We start from the raw sequence: 19,039 nt of genomic DNA on the forward strand, positions 1-19,039 counted from the left end.
TTTTATACACTATCTTTTTCATTTTTATAACGTGTGAATATATCCACAATAGCATTCTAAAACAAAAACAATCGGAGCGCCTTGTTATCACTAGTTTTATTTTGATTTCTCGTGTTTGCTATTAGCTTATAGCCTGTTAGCATAGGCAGCGTGCCTGCCGCTAATCTAGCTTACACTGCTAATACTCTATTCACACACATTGCCTTTGTCTCACTCTTATTTGCTTAAATGGCGGATTTGTGTCTACCTTTGAGTGCAGGTGAGGACACGTTCGAGCTGCATTCGGTGCAGCTGGAGCTGGAGGCCGTGGAGAAGCAGATCCGTGACCTGGTGGAGAAGCAGGCCCAGCTGAGAGAGAGGAGAGCCGCGCTGGAAACATCCCGGGCTGAAGCTCACAAGTCCGGGGTAAGTATACAGCACGCTGCTAACACTCCCACCACCTCTACTCCGTGCGTTTCTCTATACAGACACTGTGCACCCAGGACGCGGTCTTCACAGATGTCCTTCACTCCGGCGCCGGGACGCCACGGACCCTGGGTGCAACAACAGCAGCGGAAGACGCGAGCCAGGCCCTGGGGGACAACCTCGCCGCCTCCGGTCTTCGAGATCTCCACCCGGAACCGCTTCGCTCCCCTCCGCGAGACGGAACGCGACGCTGTGATCGTCGGAAGCTCCATCGTCCGGCACGTCCGTGCTACGCTAGCTGAAGGTAAAGTGCACACACACTGTTTCCCCGGTGCTCGTGTTCTCGATGTTTCTGCGCAGATACCCGCGATCCTGAAGGGCGATGAGAGCATCGGGGCTGTCGTGCTGCACGTGGGGACTAACGACATCAAGCTGCGGCAGACGGAGACACTGAAGAGGGACTACAGGAGCCTGATCGAGACGGTACGCAGCACATCGCCCTCGGCGAAGATCATCGTGTCAGGTCCACTTCCGACGTATCGACGAGGACACGAAAGGTTCAGTAGACTGTTTGCTTTAAACGAATGGTTATTGTCATGGTGTAAAGAACAGAAACTGCTCTTTGTAAATAATTGGAATCTTTTCTGGGAGCGTCCTAGGCTTTTCCGTGCTGATGGCCTGCACCCCAGCAGAGTCGGAGCGGAACTCCTGTCGGACAACATCTCCAGAACGCTACGCTCCATCTGACTAGTAAGTCAATTCTCAAATGACTTTTGTTCTACCCACTTAAATGATAGAAGTACCCGCGTTGTCCAATCTATACAGACTGTGTCTGTCCCCCGAATAGCGAGGTCAAAATATAAATTTAATGCAGGATCTAGAAAAAATCTGATCGTGATTAAACCAGAAAAACACAAAATAAATGAACAAAAACAATTTTTGAAGCTTGGGCTCCTAAATATTAGATCACTCGCACCCAAAGCAGTTATTGTAAATGAAATGATCACAGATAATAATTTTGATGTACTCTGCCTGACTGAAACCTGGCTGAAACCAAATGAATATTTTGGTCTAAATGAGTCTACTCCACCGAGCTACTGTTATAAACATGAGCCCCGTCAGACTGGCCGTGGCGGCGGTGTGGCAACAATATATAGTGATATTCTCAATGTTACTCAGAAAACAGGATACAGGAGGTTTAAGTCATTCAAAATACTTCTGCTTAATGTTACACTGTTAGATATGCAAAATAAATCTCTCTTATCTCTTGCTCTGGCTACTGTGTATAGACCGCCAGGGCCATATACAGATTTCCTAAAAGAATTTGCAGATTTCCTCTCAGATCTATTGGTTAATGTTGATAAACTGCTAATTGTCGGAGATTTTAACATTCACGTTGATAATACAAATGATGCGTTAGGACTTGCGTTTACTGACCTAATAAACTCTTTTGGAGTCAAGCAAAACGTCACCGGGCCCACTCATCGTTTTAATCATACGCTAGATTTAATTATATCGCATGGACTTGATCTTACCGATATAGATATCATACCTCAAAGTGATGATGTTACTGATCATTTCCTTGTATCGTGCATGCTGCGTATTACTGATATTAATTATATGGCTCCGCGTTATCGTCTGGGCAGAACTATTGTTCCAGCCACCAAAGACAGATTCACAAATAACCTGCCTAATTTATCTCAACTGCTCTGTGTACCCATAAATACACATGAACTAGACGAAATGACTAGCAACATGGGCACTATCTTCTCTAATACATTAGAAGCTGTTGCCCCCCTCAAATTGAAAAAGGTTAGAGAAAAATGTACTGCGCCATGGTACAACAGTTATACCCATTCTCTCAAGAAAGAAACTCGTAATCTTGAGCGCAAATGGAGAAAAACTAACTTGGAAGTTTTTAGAATTGCGTGGAAAAACAGTATGTCCAGCTATAGACAGGCTCTAAAAGCTGCCAGGGTAAAAGCATATCCGCAAACTCATAGATAATAACCAAAACAATCCAAGGTTCTTATTTAGCACAGTGGCTAGACTAACAAATAAACAGACACCGCCCGATCTAAATATTCCCTCACAATTTAATAGTAATGATTTTATGAATTTCTTTACTGATAAAATAGATAACATCAGAAATACAATAACAAATGTAGATTCTACTGCGTCTAGTATTTCAGCTTCATTCATCGCACCCAAAGAAAAACTGCAGTGCTTTACAACTATAGGACAGGAAGAGCTAAATAAACTTATCAGTGCATCTAAACCAACAACTTGTTTATTAGATCCTATACCCACTAAACTACTGAAAGAGTTGTTGCCCGTAGCAGAAGAACCGCTTCTCAATATTATTAACTCATCGTTAGCCTTAGGTCACGTCCCAAAACCATTCAAGCTGGCGGTTATTAAGCCTCTTATTAAGAAACCACAACTAGATTCTAATGAACTGGCAAATTACAGACCCATTTCAAATCTTCCGTTTATGTCAAAAATTTTAGAAAAAGTTGTGTCTGCTCAATTGTGCTCCTTCTTGCAAAAAAATGATCTCTATGAAGAATTTCAGTCAGGTTTCAGGCCTCACCATAGCACAGAAACTGCACTTGTTAAAATTACAAATGACTTGCTTCTTGCTTCAGACCAAGGCTGCATCTCATTGCTAGTATTACTTGATCTTAGTGCTGCGTTTGACACTATAGACCATGATATACTCATAGATCGACTACAAAACCATATTGGTATTCAAGGGCAGGCTTTAAGGTGGTTTAAATCATACCTGTCCGATAGCTACCACTTTGTTCATTTAAATGGAGAGTCATCACAATTATCACCAGTAAAGTATGGAGTACCACAAGGATCAGTCCTAGGTCCTCTTCTATTTTCAATATACATGTTGCCTCTTGGTAATATTATTAGAAAATACGGGATTAGTTTTCATTGCTATGCTGATGATACTCAACTATATATCTCAACAAAACCAGGTGAAACTTCTAAACTATCTAAGGTAATAGATTGTGTAAAAAATTTAAAAGATTGGATGACCAATAATTTCCTCCTATTAAATTCAGATAAGACAGAGATATTACTTATTGGACCAAAAAACAATACACAGAATCTCTTGGATTACAATTTACAACTAGACGGGTGCACTGTCACATTCTCTAAAGTCAAAAATCTGGGTGTTATATTAGACAGCAACTTGTCCTTTAAAAATCATATTTCCCATGTTACAAAAACAGCATTCTTCCATCTTAGAAACATTGCCAAGCTTCGAAACATGCTTCCTGTTTCTGATGCAGAAAAGCTAGTCCATGCATTCATGACCTCTAGACTGGACTATTGTAATGCACTGCTAGGTGTTTGTCCTGCATCTTCAATAAACAAGCTACAGATAGTCCAAAATGCAGCGGCTAGAGTTCTTACCAGATCAAGAAAATATGATCATATTACCCCAATTTTACAGTCTCTGCACTGGCTACCTATTCAGTTCCGTATCATTTACAAAATATTATTACTTGCCTATAAGGCCCTAAATGGTTTAGCTCCTGCGTACCTAACTTGTCTTCTACCACGCTACAATCCAACCCGCTCCTTAAGGTCGCAAAACTCTGGACTTTTGGTAGTGCCTAGGATAGCAAAGTCCACTAAAGGAGGTAGAGCTTTTTCACATTCGGCTCCTAAACTTTGGAATAGCCTTCCTGATAACGTTCGGGGTTCAGACACACTCTCTATGTTTAAATCTAGATTAAAGACACATCTCTTTAGCCAAGCATTCACATAATGCATTTTATAATCTTGTACTGTAGTATATCTGATCAAATGTACATTATTATTATTCTTTAGCTTGGGTTGAACAAATCATTTTTGCTTAGATGGAACAGCAGCTACGCTAATTATGTCTCTATTTGTCTCTGTTTCTGCCACGGGATTAACATCCCGTGGTAACTAGGAATGACAGAAGCTTCAGTCTGGATCCAACCCCTAAATGATCTGAGATGACCGAACACCTGAGAAAAGATAATGCCAACCCCTCAGAGGACCTAAGAGGATGCCAACGCTCAGACAACATACAGAATTACCAAATGACCACTGGAACTAGTTGAGACCTTACAATCTGACTTTGCTGCAGTTAAATTGAACTGCTGGTTTGTTGGCCAGAGGATTTTGATTTTGATATTGTGCAGTTGCTTTGACACAATTTACATTGTTAAAAGCGCTATATAAATAAAGGTGACTTGACTTGACATTGGGAGGCAGGGCTAGTTTGTTCGTGAATCAGACACCGCTTCTGCGTCTCGGAGCACGTGATTTACTATAAGATATATTTGATTGTGATTTATTATAAGATATATTTGATCGTGATTTATTATAAGGAGTAACGACGTGTTTTATTAAATGTAGTGAAGTAAAGTTAGTCAGAATAAAACTACTCCACTAAAGTACAGATAAAGCTACTTCGTTACTGTCCACCACTGACTCAAACTGTTCTTCAAGCCACTCTAATAATTTTTTTTCACATTTATTATGGATTTCTTATTGTTTTTATCGAAAAGGAAAAAATGTAGGGCAGGTCTTGTTTCTGTTCATCTGTTGTTGACTGGATTTTGATTGATTTTTAGATTTGATTAATTTTGATTGATGTTACACTCAAATATGAATGTGATCTTGCAGTTGATGGTGGAGGGATGGGGTTTAATCACTGCTAAAGTCCTGCGTACATCACCAGAGGAAAGTCTGACATCATGAAAAGGTTTTTTGGTTGTTGTTTTTTTTTAATAAATGAAAATTACACATGGATTCATGTCAACTACAAGCAAAATACATCACTTGACTGCTTGGAATTTCCATTTTAGTTTTTATTATTATTATTATTTTATATTCATTGGAAACAATGATCTAGTATAAATTTATTTTTATAGAAATGAAAGGAAAATAACATTAATTATTTAACTGGTTGTGAGAAAATATGTAAACACAGGAACAGAAAAATAATCTAGAATGGGGGGAAATATCATTATAAAATAAATGTTTTTCTCAAATACATTTGGACACAATTATTGGCATCTCTAGAAATTCTTATGAGTAAAATATCTCTGAAGCATATTCCTATTAATATTCACAATTTTGAGCACTCCAGGGTGATTACGAACGTGAAATTATCCAGCCATGGCTTCCTGTTTCACAGAAATATAAATAGGGGGGAAAACAATGCCCAAATTCCCTTAATAATCCATCACAATGAGAAAAACCAAAAATATATTTCTGATGTGCAGCAAAAGATAACTGAGCTTCACAAATTAGTGAAGTGACTTTAAGAAAAGAGCTAGAGCAGTGAAAATTCCCATTTCCATCAGGGCGATAATTAAGAATTTCCAATCAACATAAAATGTTATGAATCTGCCTGGAAGAGGACGTGTGTCTATATCGTCCTAATGCACGGTGAGAAGGAGAGTTTGAGTGGCTAAAGACTCTCCAAGGACCACAGCTGGAGAATTGCAGAAAATAGTTGAGTCTCGGGGTCAGAAAACCTTTTAAAAAATTATCAAACAGCACCTACATCACCACATGTTGTTTGGGAGGGTTTCAAGAAAAAATCTCCTCACTCATCCAAAAACAAACTCCAGCATATTCAGTTATCAGACACGACTGGAACTTCAAATGGGACTGGCTTCTATGGTCAGATGAAACTAAAATATGAGCTTTTAGCAGCAAACACTCAAGATGGGTTTGGTGAACACAGGGATAAAAAGTACCCCATGTGTACAATGAAATATACTGCTTTACTTTTGATGTTGTGGGCCTATATTTCTGCTGGAGGTCCTGGACATCTTGTTTAGACACATGGCATCATGGATTCTATCAAATAGCAACAGATAAAAAAATCAACAAGTGACTGACTCTGTTAGAAATCTTATAATGGACCATGTTTGGATCTTCCAATCAAACAATAATCCAAACACAACACAAAAATGGGTCACTGGGCACAAGTGCTCTCTAGCCTCATCAGGCATTATAGGAGAAAGTTTAGAGCTGTTAAACTGGCAAATTGAGGTTTCAAAAAGTATTGAATAAAAGGGTGTCGTTAATTGTGGCCAATGTGTATTAGAGAAAAGCATTTATTTCATAATGATATTTCCCCCTATTTTAAATTCTTATTATCCAATGAAAGGTTAGATTTTTGTGAATGTTTTAAATAAAAGATCAAAAGGATTAACAATGCAGATTAATTTTCACAGCCTTCTTTTATCATATTTACCAAGGGTGCCGATATTTTTGGCCATGACGGTATAACTGTTTTAAACACTTTTGACCTGATTCAGCATGTGCATGGACCCACACAAAATCGTGGACACATTCTAGATTTACTTATCAGTAGAGGTCTAAACATCTCATCCATTGTAATCAAGGATGTAGCACTATCTGATCACTTCTGTATTTTCTTTGATATATTGATCTCTGTTACCACTGAATCTAGAAAGAGATGCATTAACGAGAACACTGGTGCGCTATTTATGAAGGCCATATCTTTCACTCCAAGCATTTCTGTAGACTCTGTTGATCTTCTCCTGGATTCATTTAACTCAAAAGTTAAGAATGTTATTGATGATATTGCTCCGGGAAAGGTCAGCTTGAAAAAATAATCTTGGAGAAAACCAAAAGCAGTTATGTAAAGACAATGCTCTCCGACAGCAAATGCAATGAGTTTGCTTCCTTCTTTTCTGAGAAGATCAATAATATCAAAAAGGAGATTGGCTCAACTTCCAGTTATATAGAGGTCACACATTATCAATTGCCAACTTACACACAAGTTGGCAATTGATAGCAACATTTTGGAAGAAATAGTTCAGCCCCTTAAATCGTCAACCTGCTATCTTAACACACTTCCCACATCATTTTTTCAAAAATGTGCTTAACTGTTTAGAAGCAGATCTCTAAACAGCCAAGGCCACGGAGCTCCCTGATTCGCCATGGCCTCCTGAAAAAATAATAGGGCCATGGCTGCCTGAGTCCCCAGATCCGCCATGGCCTCCCGAGTGTCCAGTCCCGCCATGGCCTCCCGAGTCTGCAGTCCCACCATGGCCTCCTGAAAAAATAATAGGGCCATGGCTGCCTGAGTCCCCAGATCCGCCATGGCCTCCCGAGTGTCCAGTCCCGCCATGGCCTCCCTAATCTCCTTATCCACCCTGGCTTCCCCAGTCTCCTCCCTGTCCTGGCCCTGCTCCAGCCTCCAGGGTGCCCGCCCCCCCCCCTCCCCGATGTGTCTGTTACGGTGTGGGACGCACCTTCCGGGAGGGGCCGATATCTGACACGGTTTGGTTCCTGTTTGCCCATATTTGGTTTTGTTCCGGTTTTTCTCATTAGTTCATTATTAGTCTATCATCGTTAAGTATTCTCACCTGTGTTCATCTCGTTTGCTCATTAGTCTCTATGTCTTTATAAGCCTTTAGTTTCTAGAGTTTCATTGGTCCCGTCAACTATACAACTATACAAAAATACATTAATTAAATATATATTTGAACAGACATTTACAAAGATATGTAAGTCATATAAGTAAAATAAAGTGTTTTTAGTAATCTTCTTGCCTATTAAGACCTCACTGAGTAGTGGAAATGATGCATTTCAGTGCACTGAAAGTACAACTCCAGTGACAAATTAAGACATAATACCATGTAGGCTATAAGACAAAAAAAGTTGATGAAAAATTTACAAAATAATAATAAGAAGAAGAAGAAGAAGAACACTGATGATGCAACAGGTCCCAGTTGTTAACTGGATTTTGAAATGTGGGAATTACACTCAAAAATGAATGTGAGCTTGCAGTTGATTGAGGAAGGACGGGGTTTATTGAGATTCAATGATTGGAGATGTCAGGCATACGTCACTAGAAAGTCTGACATTTTCCCTGGAGCTATGAAAATGTAAAAAAAAAAAAAAAAAAAGATTCATCTCTTGACTGCTTGGAATTTTCACTTTTATTTTGTACTTTTATACGCATTGGCCACAATCCTGTGTAAATTTACTTTTATAGAAATAAAGAAAACTAACATTAGATAATTAACTAGTTGTGAGAAAATACGCCAACAAAGGAACATAAAATTGTGCTCATCTGTAGAGTTGCTGTATTATTATTATTTAATTTCGTTCCCACTATTACGGTACCTGACTGAAGACAATGAAATGAGAAATCAAACTAATCACAGCGGACAGAGTCATTGGGGGAACCTCACACTTGGTTAGCCAGTTATAAAACTAGTTACGACTTATGCACTTAAGATTTTCTCTATAGCTCTGGGTCAAAAGAAAATTTATTAGGAACTTGATATTTGGTATGAACAGTGTATAATCTAACAGTGTATAGTTGTTATCAAACACATAATTTAACACCTTTTCTTGATAAATTCAGTTCTATGTATGAGAAATCATCAGGGGTGGACAGGCTCATGATGTGCACTCTTGAAAGTAAAGGCTCTTTTAGACATCAATAGTTCCATGACAAACCTTTAAATGGATAGTTCACCCATAAATGAAAATTCTGTAATTATTTGGCCATCTTCAATTTGTTCCAAACCTGTATGAAGTTCCTTATTCTGTTGAACAGAAAATAAGATATTTAGAAAAATGTTGGTAACCAAAACAGTTGCTTGCATTGATAAAATACAAAGATCAAGTTTAAAGTTTGCAGAATTTAGGTATCAATTGTATCTATTTGTTATTTTGAATACACAAACTAAAAATATCTGCCTGCACTCTGAAAAAAGTCCATAAAAATAGGGCCCAATGTACTAACATATTAATATGAAGGAATTTTCTTTACTGTTTTACTTGTATTTTGAATTGTGCTTTGTTTTAGAGTCAAAGAAAACATCTGAAAATTTCACAAATAATGTCCTTTCAGAAAATTACCAGTCAACTACCTTTGACATTTTTCCAATAAATTACAACAAAGTTACAGGCTGAGTGACCATACTTTTATTGGGCAATATGTTGGTTGACTCACCAAAGCAGACTTGTTGGTCTTTGCACAAAGGCTGATGCTTCCAAATCAAAGAACAGAGGCTTAGTAATTAGACTGCAAGTAATCATTAAAGAGAAAACATTGATCATACTTTTTATTTAGCAATACAAGGCCTAAAACAACCAACATAATCTGCCACAGTATACTTCTGCCCCACAAACATAAGTTAATTAGTGAATTATTGGTCAAACTGAACCATTAAAGGAGACCTATTATGCCCTAATTATGCCACTGATATGTGTGGACTCTCATCTGTTTATACAAATTAATGGTATATAAGTGCTGTTCTTTTTTATGTGTGAATCTTTTTTTTTTTATTAGCAAAACATCACACAAAAAGTACACCTTTAAGTGGGTTGGGTAAAACCTTGTTATTATATGTTTTGTTTGACAATCAGGTCAGTTCCATGACATTTACTGTCCACAATTCCACACGCATGTGAATAATTGTGTAACTTTTGACTTCTATGATTGTTGTAAAGTGTTCATACATTATTGCTATTGAATTGTCATTAAGACTAATGTATAAGGTTTTATCTCAGAGGCAAGTGCTCAGAACTGGATGTTGACCTCACTGTGTGTACCGTCACCATCAACAGTGCTTTCATTGCCATCTGAGAGGAATCCGCTGCCAGAGTGCCGTGTGCTACACTCCAGTACTGTAAGTCTCTGCTTCAGTCGCTGTTGAGTCGCTGTGTACTCGGCCAGTAATCGAGCAAACCGAGTCTGTAGTATTTCAAGAGAAGCTTCCAGCCTCTCCACTTTCTCCTCAACCCGTTCTTCTCCCATTCCACCTGCGTCCAACTCCTCCAGCAGACCCTCCTTCAGAAGGATCTGTCTTCCCCTCTCTTCCAGAGCTTTCTTAGCGTCCGGATACTCCATTACAGCCTCCATCAAGTCATCCTTTGACAAACAGAAGAGGTCAGAGTAGCCAATGCTACGGATGTTAGCAGTGCGTCGGTTGCCCATTTTGCTGCCTTTAATGTTGAGGATGCTAATCTCGCCAAAGCAGCTGCCACCCGTCAAGTGTGCAAACTGGGTCACCCCATCATCAGCCACAACCGCAAGGCGACCCTCTTTGATGATGTACATCTCTTTTCCTATGTCTCCCTTTCGGCAGATGTAGTCTCCGGGACTGAAGACCTGAGGCCGCAGCTTGAGCACCAGTTCAACCAAAAGTCCAGCTTCACAGTCCTGGAAGATACGGACCTTCTTCAGTGTATCCAGGTGCACATTGATTGCAATCTCAGCCCGCAGTTTGTTGGGCAGATTCTTCAGGACATCCTGCTCATCAATTGCTTTCTTGTTGGTCCACAAGTAGTCGAACCATTTGATGACTCTGGCTTCCAGCTCTTTGCTGACCTTTCTGAACTGCATGTAGTGTTTGATGGCATCGATGTGAGCCTGAAACTCGGCCCGTGTGGCATTCATGTTTGATATCATGGCTCCTACGTTACCAACAATGGTGGCAAAAATGAGAACACCAACAAGAAAATCAAAAACAACAAAAACATACTCCTCATCTCGCACCGGAGCTGGCATTTCACCAATGGTTGTCAGTGTGAGGGTTGACCAGTAAAGGCAGTAGACGTATCCTCGAGTGAGTGTCCCAAACTCAGGATCAGACATGTTTGGGTAGACCCACTGGTCGGATCCAAATCCCAGAGACTTGGAGATGGCAAAGTAGATGCAAGCGTTCCAGTGAATGATGACTAGGATATAGAGCACCAAGTTGCAAATGCGGAATATGTTAGGGTAGTTTGTGCGGGTCTCTGTGCGGTCGAAGAACTCAAACAGGCGTGAGAAGCGCATCAGTCGATTGAAACGCAGCTCTGGCACATGAATGCCAACGGCGATGTAGGCTAGATCAGTGGGTAGTATGGATAGCAGGTCTAACTTGAATTGCATTGTGTGAAAATAGCTTTCTCTTAACTTGACAAGGTCCTTCACCAGAAGACCCTGCTCAAGGAAACCTATGGTGAAGATATACATTGTCAGTTCTTTATGATTACTCATATACACTGTACCGAAGCACCTATTGAATTATTAAAGCAAAGTGTGACAACATCGCTTCCAAAAACATGGAAGATTATAGAAGATTCTGACCTGTTCTCAGTCTCACACAGGTGTCCAGTATATAAATGACATCTGAGAGATAATCAAAAACCAGCCACAGAATGAAGTTCCTGGTTTGAAGCTCATCAAAGCAGGCCCTGTGTTTGGGATATGAATAATGAAACACCATCAGCTTGAGTCAGGACTAACCCTTTCACATATGACACAAAAACGCTTATTTACATGAATCATCATCCAAATGAGAGCCTAGATCACACACTTGCTCTTGAGGTCTAATTATACCGTTTGGATTTAATGGAAGAACAGCTGCTACAAATACCTTCCACACAGGCCCTGCATTCAGCATTCAGAATCCAAAACGAGTAGGTTTATTCTTTCTTCCACTTATAGTATTCATATTATTTTACTGTATAATTTGCTGGCTAATTTTCCATTGGAATCACTGGATTCATTTTAGAATCTTAGCTCAGAAATGTTCAGTACTGAGCTTTAAATTCCAAAAACAGACATTTATTTTGTCTTACCTAGCCACCACAAAGCACCAGTTGTACAATACTGCTGTGGCAATAACAAACAGCCAGCGGTAGTACAGGTCATCAGCGGGAGCCAATATGAAAACATCAGACTTTTTCCTGATAACCAAATACATTTTAATAAATGTTGTGGTTGCATGGGTGTTAAGCAAGGCAGTAGAAATTTTATACAGTTGTACATAATGTTGTGAGACGACAAACTCACTTGCTTTTGGCACTGTTGTTTCCATCATGATCGGGTCTATTGATGCTTATCCGACTGGGAGCAATTTGGAGTTCAGGTCCTCTGAAGCGCTCTAAGAAAGAATCTGGCCTTTCTTCCTCTTCCTGAAGGCTTTTATGGGCCCATTCTCTAAGAGTGACCACCATACTCACCAGCCTTGGAAACAAAGGGAACTAATGAATCAGTGTGAAAATATCCATCTTGAGCAATCACAGTCTTCTCTGTATCACTAGAATTGTACTATAAGAGTTCATCTTCCCACCCGGTTATAACAGAAATACAGTAATGGTAAATAATCCAGAGATTTGGTGCTTGACACTTGTAGGTAAATTCTCATGAGTTCCTTCATCAAAACTGGTACTAAGACACAACTAACTAAGGTCTTGACCTTAAGTCTAAAAAAAAATCTTCTCGAGTTCTTTGACTTAAAGTATGGTGATCTTTGAAAGGTACTGCACCATGCCAAATAATCTCAACATAAGTGCTCTATCCTTTGGTTATGGGGTGTTCTGTATTGTTCAGAAATTGCTTGAATAATTTGGTTAAAATATTTTGTGTTTGACCAGCGTTTATTTAGTCTTTTTTGTCACTGATTTATCTTTGTTCAGCTTTAAGAACACATCTTTTCTTCCATATTCCGATCTGAGTATAACAGACTTGATTCTATCCATAGGTTGTGGTTTGGATGTTGAAAGGTGGGTGGGGAGGAGCTTACAGGACAAGTTAAAGAGGACAAAACGATTGGAGAAGTCCAGCATACATTACCAGAGAGAAGTCTGATAGTGTCAGTTATGGCATTTTAATCAAACATTATGAGGTCAAAACATTTTCAAATGTTCAAAAAATGAAACATGCACTGACAAAGTTTTCACAATAAGCTATATCAATTGCATTTATAAAACATAAAAATTATAGAAATAATAATATATATTATAAAACTTTTAGAAAATAGACTGATTTTAAATGACATATTCTATATTCTATGACATAAATGACATATTATATGATACTGACTTCATATAATATATTTTCTGTGCACTTGAAGTACAACACCAGAAAATACAAAAAAATGTTTTTTAAAAACCACCATTTCAGATTTAAATTCCAAAGGCCATACTTGAATACAATCCGGATTCTGGAAATGTTGGGATGTTTTTTTAAAATTTGAATAAAATAAAAACTAAAAGATTTCCAAATCACGTGAGCCAATATTTTATTCACAATAGAACATAGATAACAGAACAAATGTTTAAACTGAGAAATTTTTACAATTGTATGCACAAAATTTGCTAATTTCAAATTTGATGCCTGCTACAGGTCTCAAAATAGTTGGGAAGGGGGCATGTTTACCATGGTGTAGCATCTCTCCTTCTTTTCAAAACAGTTTGAAGATGTCTGGGCATCGAGGTTGAGTTTCTGGAGTTTTGGTGTTGCTGAAGAGTTTGTGGTCGTCTTTTTCATTTAATGATGCGCCAAATGTTCTCTATAGGTGAAAGATCTGGACTGCAGGCAGGCCAATTCAGCACCCGGTCTCTTCTACAATTAAGCCATGCTGTTGTAATAACTGCAGTATGTGGTTTTGCATTGTCCTGCTGAAACACACAAGGCCTTCCCTGAAATAGACGTCGTCTGGAGGGGAGCTTATGTTGCTCTAAACCTTTATATACCTTTCAGCATTCATAGTGCCTTCCAAAACATGCAAGCTGCCCATACCATATGCATTTATGCACCCCCATACCATCAGAGATGCTGGCTTTTGAACTGATAAAACGCTGGAAGGTCTCCCTCCACTTTAGCCTGGAGGACACGGCGTCCGTGATTTCCAACAAGAAGGTCAAATTTGGACTCGTCTGACCATGAAACACTTTTCCACTTTAAAAAAATCTATTTTAAATGAGCCTTGGCCCACAGGACACGATGGTGCTTCTGGACCATGTTCACATATGGCTTCCTTTTTGCATGATAGAGCTTTAGTTGGCATCTGCAGATAACACTGTGGATTGTGTTTACCGACAATGGTTTCTGGAAGTATTCCTGGGCCCATTTAGTAATGTTAATGACAGAATCATGCTGATGATGCAGTGTCATCTGAGGGCCCGAAGACCATGGGCATCCAACAAAGGTCTTCAGCCTTGTCCCTTACGCACAGAGATTTCTCCAGTTTCTCTTAATCTTTTGATGATGTTATGCACTGTAGATGATGAGATTTGCAAAGCCTTTGCAATTTGACATTGAGGAACGTTGTTTTTAAAGTGTTCCACAATCGTTTTACGCACTCTTTCACAGATTGGAGAGCCTTGCCCATCTTTACTTCTGAGAGACTCTGCCTCTCTAAGAAATCCCTTTTATAGCTAATCATGTTACAGACCTGATGTCAATTAACTTAATTAGTTGCTAGATGTTCTCCCAGCTGAATCTTTTCAAAATGTCTTGCTTTTTCAGCCCTGTGTTGCCCCCGTGCCAACTTTTTTGAGATCTGTTGCAGGCATAAAATTTGAAATTAGCTCATTTAGTGGATAAAAGTGTAACATTTCTCAGTTTAAACATTTGTTATGTTCTCTATGTTCTATTGTGAATAAAATATTGGTTCATGTGATTTGAAAAAATCTTTTATTTTTCTTTTTTTTCAAATCCCACATTTCTGGAATTCGGGTTGTAAATCCAAATGAGCTGAAGAAACTGTCTGTCCGTGCCGCTCACCTTGACAGCGCCCCTCTGCCGTGGAAGGAATTCTGTGAGTTCAGTCCACGCGGTTCGAGGGTGGCCACTCGCTGTAATTCTGAGGATGTGTCATCACATATGGACTGACCACTGCATTGGCAAAAGAGTCAAAATGGGGATTTATACAGACTGACAGACCGTATCTGACCATTAGACAATTGACAGTAATTGTTGAGTTCAAAAATAGCTGTAACTGCAATCTCACCGGCTGAGAGTGCTATCAGCGTGCTCTGACTCATCTTCAACAGACGTCTTCACAGACAGTCTGTGAGCTGATAAATCCATGCTCTCCACCAACACTTGGCTGGTCATGCTGTAAAAGAGTTTGTCCTGGAATAAGACATGTCTCCATTCAACAACTACATGCTCTAGTCTAAATCATAATAATTGCCTCCATCTAGCTGCATTTGAATGCAAGAATATGACCTAAATGTGTTAAACTCTTTTTAAAATGTTTTACTTCAGTGCTCCAAGGCAACATTAATTTAATTAAAACACAGTAAAACAGTAATATTGTGTAATATTACTAAAGTTAAAAATAAATATTTTCTTTTATTAATATATTTTAAAATGTACCTTACTCCTATGATGGTAAAGATGCTTTTCAGTGTACAAATTCAAGCAGATATTTAATTGGCACACTTTGCTTGTATGTTATTTTAGCCTGCAAAAAAAAAAAAAAAAAAATATATATATATATATATATATATATAATCATATAATACCTTTGTACAAATTAAAATACAGTAATGCTGCAATACAAAAACACTACAAACATTATACATTTTTAAGGATGTTTGATTAATTGAAAGTTCAAATCTACAAAAACATCATTTATTTAAAATATAAATATTTTGTAACATTATAAATGTCTTTATTTTTGATCAGTTACTGCATAATATTTCACAATACTTCTGTTCTGATTGTATTTCTGATCCAATAAAATCAGATGAGCAGAAGAGACTTCTTTCAAAAAACATGAAAGAAAACCCCATCTTAATTCCAAACATTTGACTGGTAGTATACTGTATATATTTATTCACTATGTAAGTCGACTGGCCTTGATAGTTTAAGAATTGGCCCGTCGTCCTCTTACGGTGGCTCTTCAATGTCTATGGAGACTATTGTGCTTCATCTGGCAGTAACTATGAAACCATTTTGAAATTTCCATGCAAAAATGGCATCATTTCCTGAGAATGTGCTAGGCCGCAGTTGAATTGAATATTGTTAAAATTGTAAGCATTTTAAAAAATATTGTTATCATAAGATGACAAAAAGTGAATTTAGACTCCAGATCATTATGGCTGAGTTTGAAGCCATTGCTTTAGCACTGAACATCAACGGATCTAACAGGGAATATCTCAAATTATTATTTAGATGATTAATAATTACAATTACTTAGAATATGCACATGTAAGATTTCCTAAAACAGTACATTGATGATTAAGCAATAGAAGTGTTGTGTTTATTCACTTACCTGCTTGTATTTTTGAGCTGTTTCAGGTTCAAGTGGTGGTGTATTAATTCTTCATGAGTTTGAAGAACATGCTTCTGAAGTCTTCAAACATCCTTCCTTTCCTAAACTCTGAAGAATCTTCCTCTGACTTCAGCGCAGTGATGTTTTACCTGCTTGTTTGATGGATTTGTGCGTTTATTCCAGAGAAATCTGATGTGAAGGGCTGCGGTGTGATTGAAATGAGGCTGAGAGGGGAGATGCGTGTCTGGAGGCAGGAGGGGGATGAGAGACACATTACCATACGGCACTTCAGACATCACACACCTCCTCACCGCTCTCTCGTCTCTCCCAGCAGCTTCAACATCAATCTCTATGTCTTTTTCTCTGTCCTCTGTTTCTTTAAACTCTGATGTGTTTGCATGTCCAGCGCAGTTGTGTGATTGAAAGCTCCTCCTGTGGTTTTCTGAGAGGGCGAGCGCTGTGCTCAGGCTTATTGTTATTCCAGCAGATGCTTGTGTGTTTGAAGTGCTCTGATTGCAGCGCTGTGTTTTTAATGCTCGTGCTTTGCTCTGGTCAGCACTTGATTACACATACAGGGACTGTTTGCTGCTGGATCCTCAACCATGTCCTCAGTGGTAAAAAAAAGAACAGTATTTTTACTGCTGCTGTCTTGATTTACCACACAAGAGAAATGATTACAGAAATATTGACGTAAATCAAATACTTTGTTCATAATACTACATCTAAAGGCCCACATTAAAATGTGTCTTTCCAACTGAATGACAATTATTATATACATTATGAAATGTTTTTATTAAAAATGTATTTACTGAAAACTACTTATGTGAAAGGACAAAGTTAATTTTGAATCATATGCAGTGAGGTGGTGTGTTTGGGGTCAAAGATCACCCAGTATGGACCAAAAGGCACCTGGTATCCATATAGGACGATCTACACTACCAGTATATGTTTTTTTTTTTTGTTTTTTTAAATAATTCTACTATGTTCACCAAGTCTGCATTTATTTGATCAAAACCACATTGAAAACAGTAATTGTGAAATATTATAACTATTTAAAAGAAGTGTTTTCTATATTCATGCATTTTTCCCTGTGTAATGCATTTCTTTTTGTTTATTGTAATGTATTTATTCCTCTGAATTTTCAGCATCATTACTCCAGTCTTCAGTGTCACATGATCCTTCAGAAATCATTCTAACATACTGATTTGCTGCTCAAGAAACATTTCTGATTATTATAATTAAAGGGTTAGCTTACTCAAAAATGAAAATTCTGTCATTAATTACTCACCCTCATGTCGTTCCAAACCTGTAAGACCTTTGTTCATCTTCAGAACACAAATTAATAATATTTTTGATGAAATCCGAGAGCTCTCTGACCCTCCATAGACAGCAACACAACTGCAATGTTCCAAGGTCCAGAAATGTAGCAAGGACATCGGTAAAACAGTCCATGTGACATCAGGGGTTCAACCGTAATTTTACAAAGCTTATGAGAATACTTTTTGTGTGCAAAGAAAAAAAAAATCGACTTGAAGCGGAAGCAAGTGCATGCATTGTGGGGCCTCCAGGAGGACTAAACCACCTAGACTGGACCAAAAGGGCACTTTTCCATTGGCAATTAAAGGGGCAGGGGCTTGAGAATGAAGTCACTTTTCTCTATTCAACTGTGAAAATAAAAGTGTCAGTAGTACATGTCATGCTCTTTTGTGCCTTCAGGAGCCATTAGTTCGTAGCTGGTCTCTAGGCGAACACCATAGAATCCTCTCAGGCAAAACCTTTCAGGAGGTGTGTGGGGTTTCTGATAGCTTTCTCATCTTTGCACCATTTTGCCTTCCGAGCTGTTTGGCACATCCATTGAAACAGTGGTTGGAAAGTTCAGGAGGAGGTGAAAGAACAGTCGGCTGCCTTTGAGAGGTACATTCCATGCCGGTCTAAATCCAAAGCCTCTGAGGGCCCTGGCCCGTCCCGATCTGAGGACTGGAAGCCAGAAGGTGAGTGTCACCACTCAAGCTCCTCCTTCACCGAGAGGTAAGTTGCAGAAGAGACAAGATGTGAAAAGGGAGAAGAAAGTGAGCTCTGAAAACATGCCTAGTTTGCTATGATAAACACCTATATTAGCAGACAAGATGTTTTTTTGTTTTTTTTCTAAGGTTGTAGCTTACTCCCCGAGATATTGGGGTCTTTCAAGTTGGAAGCTCCCTCATAGCACCACCTCAGGGACGTGGTTTTCTACTTAATTTGTTTGGTGCATCCTCGGGTTGTGTACCCCTGTTACGCGCGTCCTCTGCTCCCCAAGAAGAGCTTTTCTGAACTCTACAACCCAGCAGGAAGTTTTCTTCACAAATTGTTAACAGTTGTTGCTGTAGAGTACTTGTAAAGATTGCGGTTCAGAGTGAGTTCCCTTAAATAGTGTCTTTGCTATGGGCGTGAGCTACGATCCTTACACAACCCTTACAAAAAAAGGGTCCTCCTCTCATTCGAATAGCTAGGTATGACTAAAACCTGTCATACGAAACAAGCTCAGACTGTTCCCCTTAAAGAGGGTTTTTTTTTTTTTTTTTTTGCAACAAGGTTTGCAT

General features: G+C 38.8%; 2 protein-coding genes across 2 annotated transcripts; one reads left to right on the plus strand and one right to left on the minus strand.

The window, feature by feature from the left end:
* Positions 1-228: 228 nt before the first annotated feature.
* On the plus strand, positions 229-4,595 carry LOC306852862 (uncharacterized protein; the record flags this gene model as incomplete). The annotated part of the gene is made up of 2 exons (XM_079389982.1): positions 229-1,155; positions 4,364-4,595. The coding sequence occupies one exon, from the start codon at positions 229-231 to the stop codon at positions 1,150-1,152; it is 924 nt and encodes a 307-aa protein (XP_079246108.1). The 3' UTR covers positions 1,153-1,155; positions 4,364-4,595.
* Positions 4,596-9,982: 5,387 nt separating this feature from the next.
* Positions 9,983-15,295, minus strand: cnga2a (cyclic nucleotide gated channel subunit alpha 2a; the record flags this gene model as incomplete). Its single annotated transcript, XM_079389983.1, has 6 exons — positions 9,983-11,403; positions 11,537-11,643; positions 12,031-12,138; positions 12,245-12,418; positions 14,963-15,073; positions 15,189-15,295. The coding sequence occupies 6 exons, from the start codon at positions 15,293-15,295 to the stop codon at positions 9,983-9,985; spliced, it is 2,028 nt and encodes a 675-aa protein (XP_079246109.1).
* Between the last annotated feature and the right edge of the window lie 3,744 nt (positions 15,296-19,039).

This window comes from Barbus barbus (assembly GCF_936440315.1).
Source record: "Barbus barbus genome assembly, chromosome: 33".
Taxonomy (NCBI): domain Eukaryota; kingdom Metazoa; phylum Chordata; class Actinopteri; order Cypriniformes; family Cyprinidae; genus Barbus; species Barbus barbus.